At 35.8% G+C, this 17,791-nt stretch overlaps 3 protein-coding genes across 3 annotated transcripts in view; 1 reads left to right on the top strand and 2 right to left on the bottom strand.

Annotated features, from left to right (window-relative positions):
- Nucleotides 1–1,228: 1,228 nt before the first annotated feature.
- Nucleotides 1,229–7,710, bottom strand: ubl4a (ubiquitin like 4A). Its single transcript, XM_007235488.4, has 4 exons — nucleotides 7,525–7,710; nucleotides 4,567–4,672; nucleotides 4,078–4,298; nucleotides 1,229–3,453 (listed from the first exon to the last, which is right to left on the bottom strand). The coding sequence occupies exons 1-4, from the start codon at nucleotides 7,570–7,572 to the stop codon at nucleotides 3,346–3,348; spliced, it is 483 nt and encodes a 160-aa protein (XP_007235550.2). The 5' UTR covers nucleotides 7,573–7,710; the 3' UTR covers nucleotides 1,229–3,345.
- A 1,064-nt stretch (nucleotides 7,711–8,774) lies between these two features.
- On the bottom strand, nucleotides 8,775–10,972 carry b2ml (beta-2-microglobulin, like). Its single transcript, XM_007235489.4, has 4 exons — nucleotides 10,781–10,972; nucleotides 9,663–9,935; nucleotides 9,397–9,429; nucleotides 8,775–9,267 (listed from the first exon to the last, which is right to left on the bottom strand). The coding sequence occupies exons 1-3, from the start codon at nucleotides 10,842–10,844 to the stop codon at nucleotides 9,416–9,418; spliced, it is 351 nt and encodes a 116-aa protein (XP_007235551.2). The 5' UTR covers nucleotides 10,845–10,972; the 3' UTR covers nucleotides 8,775–9,267; nucleotides 9,397–9,415.
- Nucleotides 10,973–16,321: 5,349 nt separating this feature from the next.
- prkg1l (protein kinase cGMP-dependent 1, like) overlaps nucleotides 16,322–17,791 on the top strand; it is a 71,909-nt gene continuing 70,439 nt past the window's right edge. The window contains exon 1 of the mRNA XM_022671126.2: nucleotides 16,322–16,506. The gene's annotated coding sequence lies outside the window, so the exon portion shown is untranslated. The remainder of the gene's footprint in view (nucleotides 16,507–17,791) is intronic.

The raw sequence follows: 17,791 nt of genomic DNA, 5'->3' as shown, positions 1-17,791 counted from the left end.
GAACAGTAGCCATAACAACAGTTTGCTACAATACACACCATTTTGTGCATCCTGAGCCTGTTAGCCTATATTACTTACATACATACTCTCATTGCTTAAACATTGTTTTAGCTGAATCCAGCACCTAATACACCTTTAGAAAATCATCATAGAAGTCCTATCTATTGGCTTAACCATTTTCTGTCCATAAATGCATTCTGTTACAGCAGCCATGAAAATGAAAAAAAAATGAAAGAACAAGTGTTGTTAGCATGTTGCTAAATTTATTGTGTTCCAGCCAGATGCTACTCTACAACAACAGTCTGTAGCTTGTTATCCTACATTATATTCTTTTTTTTTTTGAAGATGTCCACTGGTGTAGCTGTGGCCTAAAAGTTTTGAGAAGGTGACGAGTTGAGAAGGCGGCTTGGGAAGGTCAGAAGGTTGTGTTGGTTCAATCCCCTGAACCAGCAGGAATTGAAGGAAAAGGATGAAGGATGCGCCTACTTTGACATATATGATTGAGGTGCACTTATGAAAGTCACCTAACTGGTGCAGAGTGGGCTACCCATGACTCTGGTGCTAATGTACCATTCAGGCTTAAAAAAAAAAAAAAAGTAAATGACACCTTTTGTGATTGACTGCTCTGTATATTGTTTCTCATTAGAAACAACAGCAGCAGATCAAGCTGAAACACTACATGAATAACTTGAAATATAACAGAAATAGACAGGGATAAACTGCGGTAGGCTGAACTGACAGACATACTGACTCTATAGACACCATTCATTCAACTCATTCATTGTTCCTGTAAGGCAAAAAATAGTTTACCCATGCAATAGGCATGATGCCAGTAATAGATCCATGTTTATCTGCTCCTATTCAAGAGTCCTATTCTATTGGCAATACTTCTCTCTACAGGGACTAAACTAACTGTGTGCATTTTCATATTTGTCAGCAGTGGGTGCAACTGGAATAAGCTGTATGCATTCATTTAAACATTTAAACATCCTATACGAACACCGATAGATGTCAAAAAAACTTGATTTTTTTTTTTTTTGTAATTCAGGTAACACATTGTGCTGTACAAGTATTTTTATTGGTTTTGTTCTGTGGCAATTTTCTTTTCTGCCAAGCACCTGTAGCTACGAAAGAATGCATTTGTGGGCGGAGCATGGCTAGATCAACAGTTCAGTGGATTTGGCAAAAGCAGAAGCACAGAGTTTTAGATACATTCAAGTGTCTTCATTCATAGCCTGTCTTTTCATGTTTTGATTTTTTTGCCTTTTGTACATTTACATGTTGTACTTGTATTAATATATATATACATACCTTATACCAGAAAAGTTCAGTTTTATATGGCAAAATGAGAAACGAATGGTTTAAACCAGTGCGCCTTAATGCTGGTCCTGGAGTACCATTGCCCTACATTCTATATTCTAGGGGTCTTCAGTTCTATCCTTGGAGTCCAATATTCAGTTGCATCTGCTGTATCTAGGGGGTACTTCACAAAGCAGGATATTTTCAGTTTTGCTCAGATAACTTAAGCCTAAAGCTTAGCCTGTCCAGTAAGAAACTAACAATAATAAAGGTACAGTAAATTCCTACTGGACAGTCTTCTTTATTTAGACTCAAGTTACCTGGTTAACTTTTGTGAAACACTTACTGGTTATGATTGAGCAGAGACCTACTAACTATAAGCAAACTGTGTTGGACGCCTGCCATCAGGGGGTACTACACAAAGCAGGATTTCCCAGTTTAGCTAGATAATTTAAGCTTAAATATATGCATGTCTAATGAGAAAAAAATAGGTGCAACTGTATGCAAACGCTGATGCACACCTGCCATCTAAGTGGGGTACAACACAAAGAGGATTTCTAGGTTTAGCCTAATAACTTGAGCCTAAAGTTAAGCTCAAGTTTCAACTGTCAAACGAAAGAAAACAAATCTGGACAGTATTTGGTTCATGCCAAGATTTCTGGCTAAATTCTACTAAAATAGTATGAGTTCTCAGTTTAACAATGATCCTAACCATGATCCTAATATCAGATCTAAGCATTCCATTTGAACAACTGTCTGTGAACTTTGAGCTCAAGTTATCTGTCTAATCAGTGATTCTCCTGCTCACAATTGATGCCAGGCGTACCTTGGGACAAGAATGGTATTTCTCAAGGCAAAACTTCTTAGTTAGCCAGATAATGAAGATGATTGTTGTCCAGTATGAATGTCCTTCAGTTCTTCTCTAATTGCACAGACTAAATCCAGAGTCCAGGCCTAATCCTGCTTTGTGGAATATCCTTAGGATTGAGAACCACTGGTTTAAACACTGGTTTTACAAGTTGAAACTGGTGTCCTTGGCCAATATGCCATTTGTAACTTGTTAGTGTAATCTTCCAAGCCAAATAGACAAATAAAGCTGAGGATACATTTATGACCAAAGTGTTCATAGTGTCACAGTTCTTCCCCCATGAAGTTCAGCCTCATGGTTGGAGCCTGATGTTTTAATAAATCCAGACAAGTAGAGTTTTTTTTTAACCTTTTAATAATATAAACACAGTATTTACAAAGTCAGAGCACTTGCCCTCATATGGCCACACACATGTTGAATTGTGATCAGTAGTGATTAAGATGGATGTAACTCTTCTGACTACCATAAATACGTTTGTGTAGCAGCCAAAACTCAACTTTAAATTAAGTTGAAAAGACAAAGCTGGATGTAAAATACCGAATGCGTAGTGAAACTGTAAGTCATATGTTGCTTAAAGATAAAAAAGTATACCAAAATTGTGTGCAACTTAATTTTGGTTACATTTCTGCATGATCATCTTAGTATACTGTATATACCAGCTCTCAATATTGAGTGTTTTAGGCTTATTTATACAACCTCACCACTGCAGGTTTATAGACCATGTCCTCCATCCTGTGCTACTCAAAATAGCCTTGCTAAAAAGCCTCATAAAGGCATAAACAATGAGAACCAAGAACCACTGTAGAAGGTCGAGCTCAGTACTGCTGGTGGTCACCTTCTTGTACTTCAGCTCTGTAGGGTTTGGAGTAAAATGGGTGAGGGATTGTAATTAAAAGTACTGCTTATTACATTTACCATTACACTGCTCAAAAACAAAATGACAATGGACTTTTCAACAGACAAGTAAGGAATTTTCTCTTAATATTTACTGTCTGGCATACATGGTACCCACATTCGCCAACTCTGAAATACGCAAATATGATCATATGGCTCTCTTCTTCCTAAATGTCCTTACGCATACCTTCACCCTCTGTTCTGCCTTTGAAACCATGCAGCTGTTTCAATGTATGTCTCTTTCTGAACTGCTCGTATAAGTGTGCTCTTTTATTTAGCTGGTCTCAGTCCATGTAAGATGTATCCATTCCCTCTGTCTCCGGGTGGAGCAGACGTCCGGCCAGACGTTCAATATCGTCTAGACTGAGCTGTCTGAGGGAGCGTTCGTAATCCTGAAGAAAAGAAAAAAGGGTCAGTGACTCACAAAAATAGAAAAACCTAATTTGATAAATAGAGCCTAAAATTAAGCATTTATTTCTTTACAGGTTTTTGACAGAAGATGTCTACGGAGATTCCCTATGGCCGCTTCTATATGTAAAGATGTACAATGTTTATTATCCCATTTTCAAAATTGCATTAAAATGTTAATTCAATTAATCAAATTAAATTGATTAACCTCCCAACACTTATGCACAATATATTATTACAAGTCATTACAATGTGAGCATGCGCAATACTGCAGGAAGTGATTATTACTCAACATAGTTTTTTTTTTTTTTTTTTTACTAATATTGAATATACCCAGCGTGTTATTAATGCTCTGAAATGTTGGCTGGGGAAAATTCCTGTATTTTCAATTATCGCACAAAAAACTACTGCAATATTAGTTTTCTCCAAATATCATTTTGCACCAGTTCTATGTACCATTATTTGATTTGTTTTACACACCATTAGCTTACGCTACAGTTAAACATAGGCCAGTAGGGAGAGCTGTAGGGTGTTAAATAATGTCTACTCCCCAACAGTGCTGAATATACCCACACCTCATTGCCCAGTACTTTATCAGGGCAAGTTACCTTAATGAGCTGTTCCTGCACCTTGGCTGCATCCGCTGGACTGAAATGCCTGGCCAGAACCGTGGACAGAATCTGCCAAACTCCACTGCTTCCATCAGTGCTGCTACTACTACTACTGCTGCTGCTTACTGCCGCCCCGCTGCTCCTCTCTCCTGCTGGACGAACCACCAGGTTGAGCTTGGCCTCGGGACCAATGGAATAATCACTTAATCTGTATTCATCTGAAAAACACAACAGTAAACCATAAATGACTATTCAACCAAAAGTTGAAACATTTACAGCACATTGTACCAAAAGAACTGGTCCAAAATTCGGTCTTGCCCTGGCGTTTTTTGACAACAACTGTCCATTTGTTTAAATATGTTTAAAAAAAAAGAGTTTTCCTTGAGTGTCCCAAATTTAACAACACAAAAATTGAGTACATCTCAATCCTGGCTTCAATGAAGTACAACCCAAACAAAGTGCAGCAGTGTAGGAGATCAGACCTACCTGCAAGTGCTTTTCCTTTGTAGAGTAATCGCTGCTGGTTTGGTGGAATGTTCAGACGTTCAAACACTAACTCTTTTACTGTTGACACTTTCTCATTTTCTGTAACCTGTGAACCAAACACAAAGATTATGTAGGAAGAAAAGTACACTATGTCTTGAGGTAGGTAGATCTCAGATTTATTTATTTTTATACTCGGTAAACTAAAATTAAATAATAAGACGGTCAAATTGCCCAGCCTAATTATTACATTTTAACCATCATATGAAGCTAATATTATTATTTAGGATATTAGACCAACAGAAACACCTTAGGCTTTATTCACCCACTGTTTGTACGTGAATAAACTTTATTAAAACCAATATAAGCAGTTTTCACAATGATTCTGATGTTCACCAACTGTTTTCTTATTTGGGGGTTGCTGAATTTATGTGGCAAGTGAGGCACATTTTTACAACTTATAACAAAAGTAGGTTGGATTATATCATTAGACTTTTGTTACAAAATAGAAACATACATTTTTTTTCTTCCTGAAATTCTGATTAAGAGGCAAAAATGAAAAACACGAAAACATAAAACATAAAAATAATGAAAAAACATTTCTTCTTCACAATACCAAATGGAAAAAATTTAACAATGAAGTGTTACACCCAATTTTCTTTTTTTCAAATTCAGCCTCAAACGGTTGTAAGACTAAACTAATAAATGTTACAGTGACATAAAATTATATAACAGAGATAGCGAGATAAGAGAGAGGGAAATTCCATGTGAATCAAATCTAACTTATGACTATTCTAAATTGCTTTATGGATATGCTGGTCTAGTAATGTGTCTAGTCACAATAGCTTTATAGAAATGTAGATGGGATATTATTTTACAGCTGATATTTAAAATTAGTTTTCTACCAGTAAAAACTTCATGGCATTGATTTGTAATGTGAGAAAGTACTAGCTAAGTTAGGCTAAAAAGCATATACAAGGGAAAACTAGCTAGCTTAATTAGCTAGATAGGGACTTCATATTACATAGACTTTAAAACGTACAGCTGTAAGTGAAATGTTGATTAATCCAGACCCTTTTAGTGCATTATTTGGGGTTTCCTCATTCATCCTACAGTTGACTAAAATGACCAGTTATCTGACTGCCATCACCACTTTGTTGGCAAAAAGATTAATTTAGCTTAAATGTAAATCCCTTGCATCCCCCTCTCACGCTCTTTGGATTGAAACAATCTTACTGTGTGTAGAATTAGAAAAAATCTCACACACTTAAAGGGTACTCAAGAAAATTTTGAGAAATGCAGACCCCCTTTTTCTCTGATGTAAAAAGGGTAAACCTACCTGGCTTTCCTGAATGATAAAGATTCTTAAAAAAAAAAATCATTAATCTGTAAAGTCTGCAATTTCGATTGCATCTTATAAAAGAGTGTTTGTGACTCACATTAAGTTATGAGGCTATGTATAAGCACCAGGGCAAAGAAGGAATAGAAATTGAAAAACAGAATTTAAAGTCATTTAACAATTAAACAATCAGAAAGTTTCGATTGATCAGTTTCATAACACTGACACATGACAAGTCATCTGGCTACAGATGATTGATATCATGATTAAAACAATGAAATGCTGTTTTTGGTTGTACTATATATTTGGGAGGAAGACAAAATTAATGTATAATCATTTTTAGTGTAATTAATCATTAGTTTTTTTTACATTATAATAATACCTTAGAGTAGTTTTAATGCCTTTGTATGCGAGTGAGAGAGAAAGAGAAATAGAGGGATGAGTAGTGAAAGTTAGTTATGAGATTTAATCAATATTAAGCAAAAATAAATATCTACTTTTGTGGACTCCAGAGGGTAAATACAGGAGATTGGATACATTATAGGAAGTGAAAGGGTGGAGTAGATATTTGGCAATTGTTAAGGATAATAATTTGGTTTAGTTGCCTGTTTTTTTTTTTTTTTTTGCCTTTTCAGTACTAAGTACTTTGCATTTTGGCCTATTGTTTTTATTAATATTTATTGGTTATGCATTCATACTGTGCTAGTTATTAGCGTACTTAACGCTTGTAAATGTCCAGTAAATTAAAAGTTCAATAAAATAAAGCTATAAACAAAACTTACAGTTTGGCCGCTATTTAAACATTTTCAGTACTAAGTATATTAATTCTAGTATAGTAAAAACACACGCTCGATTTTAGGCTCAACGCCGGGGTGTTCTGTTGAGTTGTGCTACCCATCGATATATGCTTTTTACCACCATTGCGCCTGCGTGGACCTACAATTTATGTAATATTTTCACGTGTTTATGATTTAACTACCATTTTTCAGTTTACCTTCTTTGCCTGGGTGATACAAAAATGTAAACAGTAACTAACAATAAAAAATAGCAACAATAATAAGCAATTAAAATATTATATGTATTTATTTGTTTATCCTATGACGTCTTACTGCCTTAACTTTACTTTTTGATACAGAGAGTTAGTTAGCTTATCCAAATATCCTGTTGGAAGCATATTTCTAAAAGAGTGCCTATTTTTGTATTTGCACGTTTAAATATAACTTACACAAAGATAGTACAATTTGGCAAGCTAGCACAACTCGACAAGACACCGGTTAGCTAGCGAGCTAAAACCTCAAAGTTCACAATCTACGTAATTAGCTTAGCTTAGCTATTTAACGCTAGTAGCGCTGCTATTACAGTGTAGTGAAATGCTCTCTAAAATCCAGATAAAAACCAATAAACTATCACTATATACGTGCTATTATCCCTAATTGGACGGTCGAACCCCGTTTTCTGTGTTAAATAAGAACTCTTCAGTGGTTTAACACAGTGTAATCGGGCTGGCTCGCTGGGGTTAGCTAAGCTAACGTTACTCAGACAGCCGGCTGAAGAGGAGGAGGGAGCCCCAGAACAGAGAGCAGCGCCCCGCTCTAAAACACACAGCCCAGTCCAGCGCTCACCTGCACATTACACTCTTTCCCCTGGAGCGGCTTAACGGTGAGGATCATCTTCTCATTGGGTGTTTGTTAATAAAAAAGCGAGAAATAAATAAATAGACCAATTAAACAGAGGAGAACTCTCCAGCGTTAGCTAGCTAGCTTCTAATCTGTGGTATCCACGGACGTGACGTCAAAAAAACGAGCACCGGCTGTGTCCCAATCTGAGCACTTGTCCACTACACTAGATAAATGCTAGAGTCAGCTAGTAAATAAGCTGCTTGCCAGGAAAACCAAGGTCAGTGTAACATGTATCTGTTATTTTTGACCGTTTAAGGCTGAATTTAAAAATAGAAAATTTAAATTAAACATAATATTTAGTTTTCCTCATTTAAGTCTTAAAGTGCTGTCAAACAGACTAGACTGCACTGTTATCACCCTCCTTAGATGGCTCTGGTCTTTTGGTCATATATTTAAATAAACGTTTAAATCTGATTTGATTTAAAAGTAATTTAAATAGTTTTCCGATGTGGTTTCAATCCTATGAAAAGTGATTAGAATCAATTTTCAAAATGTTTTCAATGTTTGTGAAAAGTAATTTGAATCACTTTTCAAATAGATTTGATTCATTTTTAAAAATATTTTAAATGCGTTTTTTTGTTTTGTTTTCAAAAATATTTCAATCTTTATTCAGGTCACTGTTTAAAAGACTTTAAAATGCAACATTAACATATTTTGTGCACTATAAGGAACAAAACAGAAACGTCTGTATAACGCTGCACTTTAGCGGAGTGAATTTACTGATTCTTATAACCTGATTGGTAAAATTCATACGCAAGACAACTGGATTGAAAATCGCACTGGCGATTTTTGTTAAAATTGAAGAATTTTAAGTGTGAAAAATACAGTCTATCCTCATTAGAAAGCTTTGCTCATCTTTTAGATTCAAATATTTTTATATTGAGGTCACCCTTTCAAAAAGTAACACTGTAAATTAACTTTACTCTTACTTATACTATTAATATTATAGATACTAATTGGCTTTAACTTCTATATTCACTTCTATGCTTGTTTTAACTCACCTTTGTGTTCAGATTTAACGTATTATTTATTTATCTTGTTTATGTTTGGTTTTACAGTTAAAATCACTGATCTTCTAAATGCTTATTAATACATAAACTACTTTTGAGTATGAACTGCTTGATAGCTTATGTAAGAGCAGAGAGCAAAAATACAACAGAATACCTGAATGTAAGTAAATAAATACAAAAAGGTAGGGAGGAATTTTATTTATTTATTGACAAACTTTGTTTGCTTTATTCATACATTTACAATCTCCTTTTCCAATTTTTAAAGAAAAATTAATAGTTCATAAAAATATAACAGAAACAAAAAACCACAAATACCTTATAAGGTTTAAACAACAAATCAGCTATACAGAAAAGCAGACCAAGATAAGTATTATGTATACACAATTTTTCAGATTATGTACACACAGAAGACACCGTTGTGATTTACTATGCAACTTCACTGAAATTTCTAAATGTCCCTAATCTATGTAATGTAAAAGTATGTAAGAGCAAAGCCAGAAACTAAAGGATTTTATTGTTATGCGTGCTTGATTATGGAAAGTTATTTAACAATATGATAGGTTTAAAAGACAGATCAATGTATTAATGTCTTGGTCAGAGTGTTGCAATCCGAAGATATCGCTGAAGTCAATGCATAGTGAAAGCCAATTCTACTCCAACATATTGCATCAGGAATCTGTGGAGTAAAAAAAACAATTCATAATTTTTGATTATTTGAAACATGGAATTTAGGCTACTGAAATAAATTTTAAAAAGTATATATATTTTAAAGTACAATAAATACAAAAATAAAACAAATAATTACCAAGGCTGCAGATATTGGTTTACTCATCTGACTCTGCAAGGAAGAAAAAAACATGTTCACTGAAATCTTAAGCATTCGCCATAACTAATCCAAAATGTTATATATTTATAAAAAGATAATTATAATCTCAGGTTAACTAATTTGTTTTAATTAATAATGTCTTTACTTAAAACGAGCACTTAAAATTAAGATATCACGCTTAAAAAATGAAAAACAGCTAACATTACATTATGAATTTCAGGACATTATTATGGCAGCACTCTTACCCCAGTTGTAAGTCTTGGTGGTCTGCATGTGTCGGACTTTGCAGCTGTACATCACTCCAGATTTGGGAGTGAAGGTTACGCTCTTGGTCAGGTGGAACTGCCACCCCTGCTCAAAGGCCAGGTCGGTCTGTTTGGCATTGGGAATTGTAGCCCCATTTTCGAGCAGGTCAATGGTGATGTCTGGTGGGTGGAAGCCACTTACGTGGCAGATCAGAACATTTTCCTTTCCGTACTCTCCAGGGTTACGGCTGTAGACCTGGACCTTTGGTGGAGCTAGGAGTTGATAGATAAACATGCGTTAATGCAGCAAAGAGAAAGGAAAACCAACCTGTCACAATACTTTTTTTGTTTTGGTACTTGCCGCCATGTTGTCATTGTTTTGACTAACTTCTGACAAACTTTTGTTTTAGCATTGATCCTAAAGATTCCACTGTTTTTGGTAAAATATTTTACATACATTATTCAGAATTTATATTCGGTTAATTGATTTGATGAATTTTATTGGTCATTAAATAAATCAAACATTATCAAAAAAATAAATAAAATAAGAAATAGCATAAAAAAATATAATACTGGTTTGACAAGTTTTTTCTATCAAGCAAATGTTCATGTTTCAAATGGTATTAACATTAATTGATTCCTAAGCAAATAGATTAGCTAACTAGCTAGGATATATTTCCTTGAATTGTAAAGTGAAAGTAAAATGGCGAGGGGATTTCCGAAAACAACACAGGCCTCAGCTCAGTTCAGAACTAATAAACACGGTAAAAAAAAAAAAAAACTTAATTCTTCACATTGATAAACACACTTATAACTTACTACTGAATATGTTTTATAGTTTTATCAAAAGTTTCCTGTTTTCATATCTTTAGCTACAATTCACAGAAATAAATTAGAACGAAGTAGTTAACCAATAGTTAGCTATACGTTTGGATAAACATTTTACTGGAAATGTTTAAAGCAAAATAAAATATTATAGATAATCGTCGAGTTAAACCACACAGCGCTGTAATAGGCTCAGAAAGCCTGTTAGCTAACCTAGCTTAGCTAACGAACTTAGCTTAGATAACTATTTTGTTTACTGTCCTGGTAAGCTAACAGCTAACTAATATACTTACACTCCTTAGCGAAGGAACTGACGCCCAGGAAGGCGAAGACGACGCAGGCAAGCATCAGCTTCATTATTTCTCTTTGCTTATCCACTAATTACCAAATAAATCAGGTTTTTAATCGGACTGTTCGGAATGACGCAGTAAAGCTCCCTCTCTCCTCTTCAGTCGCCGCGTTTCTAAACCGAAAGTGTCAGCCTACGCCTCATAACTGCTGGTGAAGCGCCACCCCTCACTGTTTTCCAGCCAATCAAAAATCGCTATTCCTTGTCACTAGGTAAAATGTCCACCTGGACGTTTTCCTCTGTAGTTAAAACAGACGATAGGTTCAGCTCAGAACAGTGAAGCACATTTAGTGAATAAATGCTGTTTTTGTCTGAAAGCAAAGCAAGGATATAATATCAACGTCAGAAGAACCTCATATTGAGGAAGATATGTGATTTACATAATACATTAAGGGTATTAATATGTCTGTCTGTAAAATATTGTACCAGATATGAATATCCCAGATAACATGGACATGCGGTGTCTGTATTGGTTCTCCACTAACACATGTTGGCTAAAGATATGTGCTGTACTTTGTCATAATGGTGAGGCCCAACAGGATTAAATATGGTCCCTAACTGAGATGTACACTGCACACAGGCCTAGATGAGACACGTGTGAGATTAAAGGAGAACTCCAGTGTAAAATTGACTTCTGGTGTAGTAAAACATGATAAAGAGTACTAACCTTTGTTGAAAGCCCACCCCCACTCTATTATTATTATTAATACTCTAGTATTAACCATCACCGAAGACATATACAGTATACATAGACGCTACATAGGCTGCCTCCTGACATAGCAGCCAGCCACTATATTGAAGGAGTCAACCATGTGCCCCCAGTGCATTTATTTGTACTGTGGAAGGTGTATAATAACACCTATAATAATCACAGCTTTCACACGGTTTGGTTTGTTATAAACAGATAACAGAGATGTAGTAATGATTCAGGACACTGTCACACATTAGAAGTGTGTGTTTTCATGCTGAAATACTTTGTAGTGTGCTCTTCAACAAAGACAGACCTATAAAATGGCATGTTCTCCTTTAAGATGAGCTGAGGCTGTAATGATGAACCCAGTCTGGGAATCCCCACAGCGTCCAAGTAAAACACAAAACAAACACAGTACAAACTAAATCAGAACCCATGCCCACCTCAAACCCACCTAGCCCACATTTCTTTCAAATCCCATGTGAGCCCCACAGGAGTTGACTGGGATCTGCTGATTAAACCCTTTTTCATGTTGACTTTTCTCATGTGATTTTCCAAAACAGGAAGACTTACTGTCTAAGTGGTAAACTTCATTTCTTTACACCAAGTCTACACAGACTTGGATTCATATGAAATTATATATATATTTATGTTTTTTTTTTGTTGTGAATGTGTGTTCATAGATGATCATTTGGGGTAAGAAAGTCTCAAACCAAAACTTTTTCCTTCAGTAAAATCAAGCTGATGTCTCTGGGCCAGTAAAATCTGTTGACAGATACTGACCATTTATTCTTTATTGTTAATTTGTAGATGCATAAAAATATATTAAAAAACAACAACAACAACACAGTATTCAACGTTTTCCTGCCTTGTCTTGAGTGGAAAATTAGGGTATTACCTTGTTCAGCCTGTGACTCACAGATCAAAAAAAATATTCAGGACCAGTGCCAGTTTATGAGAAGCCTCGCCCCTTTCTATTCCTCCCATTAAACTACAAAAGTATTAGAGGGCGCTCCTGAGTGCTTCCTTATTGCATTTCGGTGACTGAAGAGACTTTGTAACATATTTTCTAGTTTTCAGGTGGGATTTACACAGTTTTTTAAACAAAAATAATGTAAGACATTTTGCTACATAGTGACCCATACAAAGCCGATCAATGAACTGCAAAAAAAAAAAAAAAAAAAAAAAAAAAAAATATATATATATATATATATATATATATATATATATATATCTAGTCTTTTTAAAATGTCAGAGTGCTTTACCTTTTTAAATATTATTTAATATTTCATGTAGCAGCCACATTGCAACAGCCTGACAACTACCTGGAACAGGAATCCACTTTAAGCAGCACAATTATTCAGTTTCTTAAGTTGTTTTTTTTTTCAGCTGTCAATGTCTTTTTCTTTTCTCATGTACTCTGGTATGGGATTTGAGCTGTCAAAGAGAAGCTTCAGGAGCTTATTATTATTATTATTATTATTATTATTATTATTATTATTATTATTATTATATTAGAAACTACAGCATTTATTTTACAGTGTTTGAAGCTCCTGAAGCTTCTCTTATTTATAGCAGTCTTAACCAAATTGTTATTATATACAATAATTAGTTACGGTAAAACACACAATAAATGTTTGTAACTTAAATACATGAAAAAGAAAAATGTAACCTGTGGGTCACTTGCGGTTCGAGGGGCGAGGCCACAAGAGCAATAGCCCCAGTTGAAATCTGATTGGCCCCCTAAAGTGCCCCTCTCCTGTCCCTAAAGGTGAATGCAATTCCATGCTCTAACACTAGTGGCGCTAATGAATCGAATAGGAATATCTTATACACAGGTAAAATAAGATAAAATAAGCTCCAAAGAACTCCAAAAAATACTAATTATAAAACTACTAATTTATATTTGCAACATACATTTTTTCCTTTTGATTCTTCATTTTTTTTTATTGCAGATTTAATTTTTTTGTGTAAAACTTTTTGCACAAAATTAACTCCATAGATTTTACTGTGTAAGCTTTTTTAAAAATTATTTTTAAGTGATTTAACATAGTGTGACTGGTGAAATAATACCTGGCCCCTCTATGGCCCCTTACTCAGAAAAATCCCAGATCCACCCCTGCTATGGGTTACAGTAATATATTCATTTTATTCCTTAATAAAGAAATAAAATTATACTGTAAACAACACTTTTTACAGTAGATTATTTCCATAGCAAATTTGTTACATTGAACACATTTAGCCAATGCACCACATAACTTCAGACACTACCTTCACTACTAGTGCCCTTGTTACTAGAGTAATACATATGGTTTGCCAGATGTTGTTCTGTATACTGACCCTAATATAATTTGATTCCCTCACATGCACTTTCTGTGCAGAATGCTTATGTAAAAACAGCTGCATTTCCTGGATGTATACTTAGGGTCCTTTAGTTCAGAACATTTAGTCTTTAATGTTATAAAGGCAGAGAAAGGAAGCCCATTTGGGTGAAGCCTAGACTTTGGATTGCAGCTAGAATCATATCTTTGTTCTACTGTTCAGTCATATTGAAAAGTGTTTATGTCACAACTCTGTCAGCTCAAGCTGCATTGGTTATTTTGATGGGCCGACTTTAGGTTCTGAACTCAGAGGGTGTGGCGGTTCCTGGTGGATATTTAGTTTTTCCTGATAAGAAAGACACCACCTGACTGCGACATCAGTTCCACACAGCAGCAGATTTGAGTTGTTTCTGTCTATTAATAATGGACACCCTTGAATTGTGTTTAACAGTAGAGAATACTGGAGTGAGAGCTGCAGGCCGCTGATTGAATAACACTGAGCGGCTGTTCGCTGGTTCTGTTCGCTGTGTGTTCCTGAAAAATCCCTTCACACTGTACAAGTGGCCTTCTAGCACAGATTGCATAATCATAACACACACTCCAACACTGTAATAAACATAATAAAAAGAGCACACACACACACACACATTCTTTCTCTCTATTTCTATTGTTCTATTTCTCCTCTTATCACACTCCCACGTTCACATTCTCTCTTTCTCTCTCCTCTTTTTCTTCTTCTTTTCCTGCACCTTTTTTCCATTCTTTCTCTTTCTGATTCTGTCCCCTTTCACTTTCTTCCCTTTTTCTGTTGTATTTCTCTTTCTTTTTTTCCTCTCTCTTACACTTTTACTCTGCCTTGCTTTCACTTTCTCTTTTTTCTATATTATAACAATAAAAGCCAACACACACACACACACACACACACATTCTCTCTCTCTGTCTATAATTTTATTGCTGTTTTTCTCTTCTCACCTCTCATCACACTCCCACGTTTACACTCTCTATTTCTCTCTCCTCTTTTTCTTCTTATTTTCCTAGACTCTTTTTCATTCTTTCTCCTTCTGATTCTGTCCCCTTTCACTATTTTTCCCTATTTCATTTTCTCTCTATCACTCACACTTTTACTCCCCCTTGCCTTTTCATACCCTCTCTTACAACTCATACCCTTACTCTCTTTCTTCTTTTCTTTACTTTTCTTTCCCTGTAATCCTTTTTATTCTCTCTGTCCTTCTTCTCTCCTAATTTTTGTATGTTCTCACTCTTTCTCTGCCTCTCTTGTTCTTTTTTTCTGTGTTTCAGTCTCTCTTTTTGTTTCTCCCTCTCTCGTCCTTGCTTTCCTGTGCTCTCTCTTTCTCTTTCCCTTTTTCTCTCTAATACAACTCTTGTTCTTTCAACTTGTTTTCTCTCCTTTTCTCTCCCTCCCTCTTTCGTTTTGCAGTATATCAGTGTTTTCTCCCTGTTTTTTTATATTCCCTTCTCTCTCACCCTCCTCCTCTCTTTTCCCTTATACTTCTTCCACAAATACTTTTCTTGTTCTTTCCCTCTTTCTCTCTTTTCTTCTTTCATTGTAACACACTATCCAACCTGGAAAAGCCATGGAATTTGAAAATAGCATTTTCCATAAGTTTTGGAAAAATAAAACGTTTTTTGGTAAAGTCATGGAAATGTGCAATTCACAAATGTGTGTTTCCATTTATCGGGGGTGGAGGAAGTGTTGGGGAACGAGCAGCAGGCGGAGGCAGAGGACAAAACTAACACAAATATTCAGGACGGATATTTGAAATAGGAACGTACAGGCTGAAGCCCTGCTGACAAGAGCTGCCAGTGCTTTCACTCAACATGTTTCCTTAATATCTGATGATACATCCTGATCATTTTATCACTACTGAACATTAGTTACGTATTGGTCCTTTAAAGAATGTATGGTCATGAAAATTTGCATTGAGAACATGAGAAATCATGGAATAATCATGGAAATTTACCAGTTAAAAGGTTTATGATCCCTGACTGTCTCTCATTTTCTCTCGTCACCTCTTTGTTTGTTTGTTTCTTTCTTTTTTTTCTTTCTTGCTTTCTTCCCTTCTCCATTTTCTTGCAACCTCCATCTTCTCCTTTTTCTCTGTTTCTTGGCTATCTCTCTTTCATGGTCTTCTTTCCCTTTATCTATCTCTTTTCCTTCTCTCTTCTTTCATTGCATCTTGCTCAGTATCTCTCTCATTCTCCTGTTCTTTCTCTCTTGCTTTCTTTCTTTCTTTCTTTCTGCATCAGTCCTTTTCTCCCTATTACTCTCTCTCTCTCTCTCTCTCTCTCTCCTATTCTCTCCCCTATCACTGGTTACTACTCACCCTGTCTGTCTCTATCTCTCTTTCTCTCTACACTGTCTCCTCCTCCCCTCCCTCCCTCCCTCCCTCCCCTCTCTTTCTCTCTGCATGTACGGTGCTGCTCCATCCTCCGTTCAAACACTCCCCTCTCGGCGGAGAGAGAGAGAAAGAGAGAGTGTGTGCAAGAGTGTGTGCTGCACACAGAGAGAGGGTCTCGCTGGTACAGAGCAGAGTGTGAGGAGTGTGTGATTGTAGAGTAGTGAGTGTTTCAGTCCGGACGCTGAACCACTGAAGAGAAACACACACTGATCTCCACACAGCCTGCAGCTCTGAACAGGTAGGAGTTTAACCCTGTCTCTGTTAACTTCAGCATCCTCATCCTCACCATCCTCTTCATCCTCAAAGCTGCTCGGCTGCTGTTCAGGGAAAGACTGGAGAGAGGAATGTAGTTGAGATCAAATCTATCTCTCCTTTCTCTCGTCTCACTTTTAAACTGAGCTGCTGAGTTTCATCTTATCTTTCATCATCATCACCACTGTTTACACACTCACACACACAACTGAGCAAAGAGTGAGACACAGAGACCACAAGTGAGGAATCTAGACAGAAACAATGTGTGTGTGTGTATGAGAGAGAGAGAAAGAGATGGAGAAGGAGAAAATAGAGAGCAGGAGAGATAAAGAGAGCCTAAGTGATAAAGACAGATGGAGACAGAGGTACAGACAGAGAAAGAGAATATATATAGAGATCCTGTTTTCAGTATTTTGTAGTGATCCAATAATGTTCAGATTATCTAAACAATGGTAATACAAATGCTCCATCTCCCATCTCCCTCGCTTTCTTACCTTGTGTGTGTGAGTGTGTGTCTGCTGGTGCATGTGCTCACTGATGGATGAGAGTACTATATAAGAGTTTGTGCCCTTTAGATTTAAATAATCTGTCATATTATCTGGTAAAGCTGTTACAGAAATGAAAGAATTGCTTATTGCTCTGATTCTTTATAGAACCCCCACTCTTACAACTGAACTACCCCTAACAGCGGTGATTCTGGGATTAGAGGTTATAGTCATGTGTTTAAAAAGCTAAAAGCGGAAAGTTACTTAAAACTCAGTATAGATAACATGAATTAGATGATACACATACAGACAGTACTAGTCTAGCACTTTGCCTTTAATATAAACACACAAGCCAACAGCACCACAGATACACCAATAGCCACTCTTACTAAAGTTTAACCAGTGTCTGATTACCAGTCTGCAGCATTAGCTTACCAAATAAAAAAAAAAAAAGTCAAACAACAACAGCATAAAGAGCAGTAAGAGAAAATGATTGTATATTCTTTCTTAGATTTAAATATAACCAAAGAGTAAGATAATACTATTACTTTTAGAGGTGCTGGGACTCTTGATCTACAAAAAAAGGGCTAGTGATACCCCTCTCGAAGCACAATTTTGATGAGAATCCATTGTTTACAGGAAGTAAAATTAATGTGATATACATATTGGTATGCATTTTACATGGAAAAGTAAATTCAAATCTTACCTGATCAAATTGGAAATGTATTTTAATGTACACAGAATTCGGTCAAAGTAAATTCAGATACTACATGGATACAAAACGCA

Source organism: Astyanax mexicanus, chromosome 12 (genome assembly GCF_023375975.1).
Source record: "Astyanax mexicanus isolate ESR-SI-001 chromosome 12, AstMex3_surface, whole genome shotgun sequence".
Lineage (NCBI taxonomy): Eukaryota > Metazoa > Chordata > Actinopteri > Characiformes > Acestrorhamphidae > Astyanax > Astyanax mexicanus.
The sequence above is the reverse complement of the archived record's forward strand: the minus strand, read 5'-3'. Positions and strand labels throughout refer to the sequence as shown.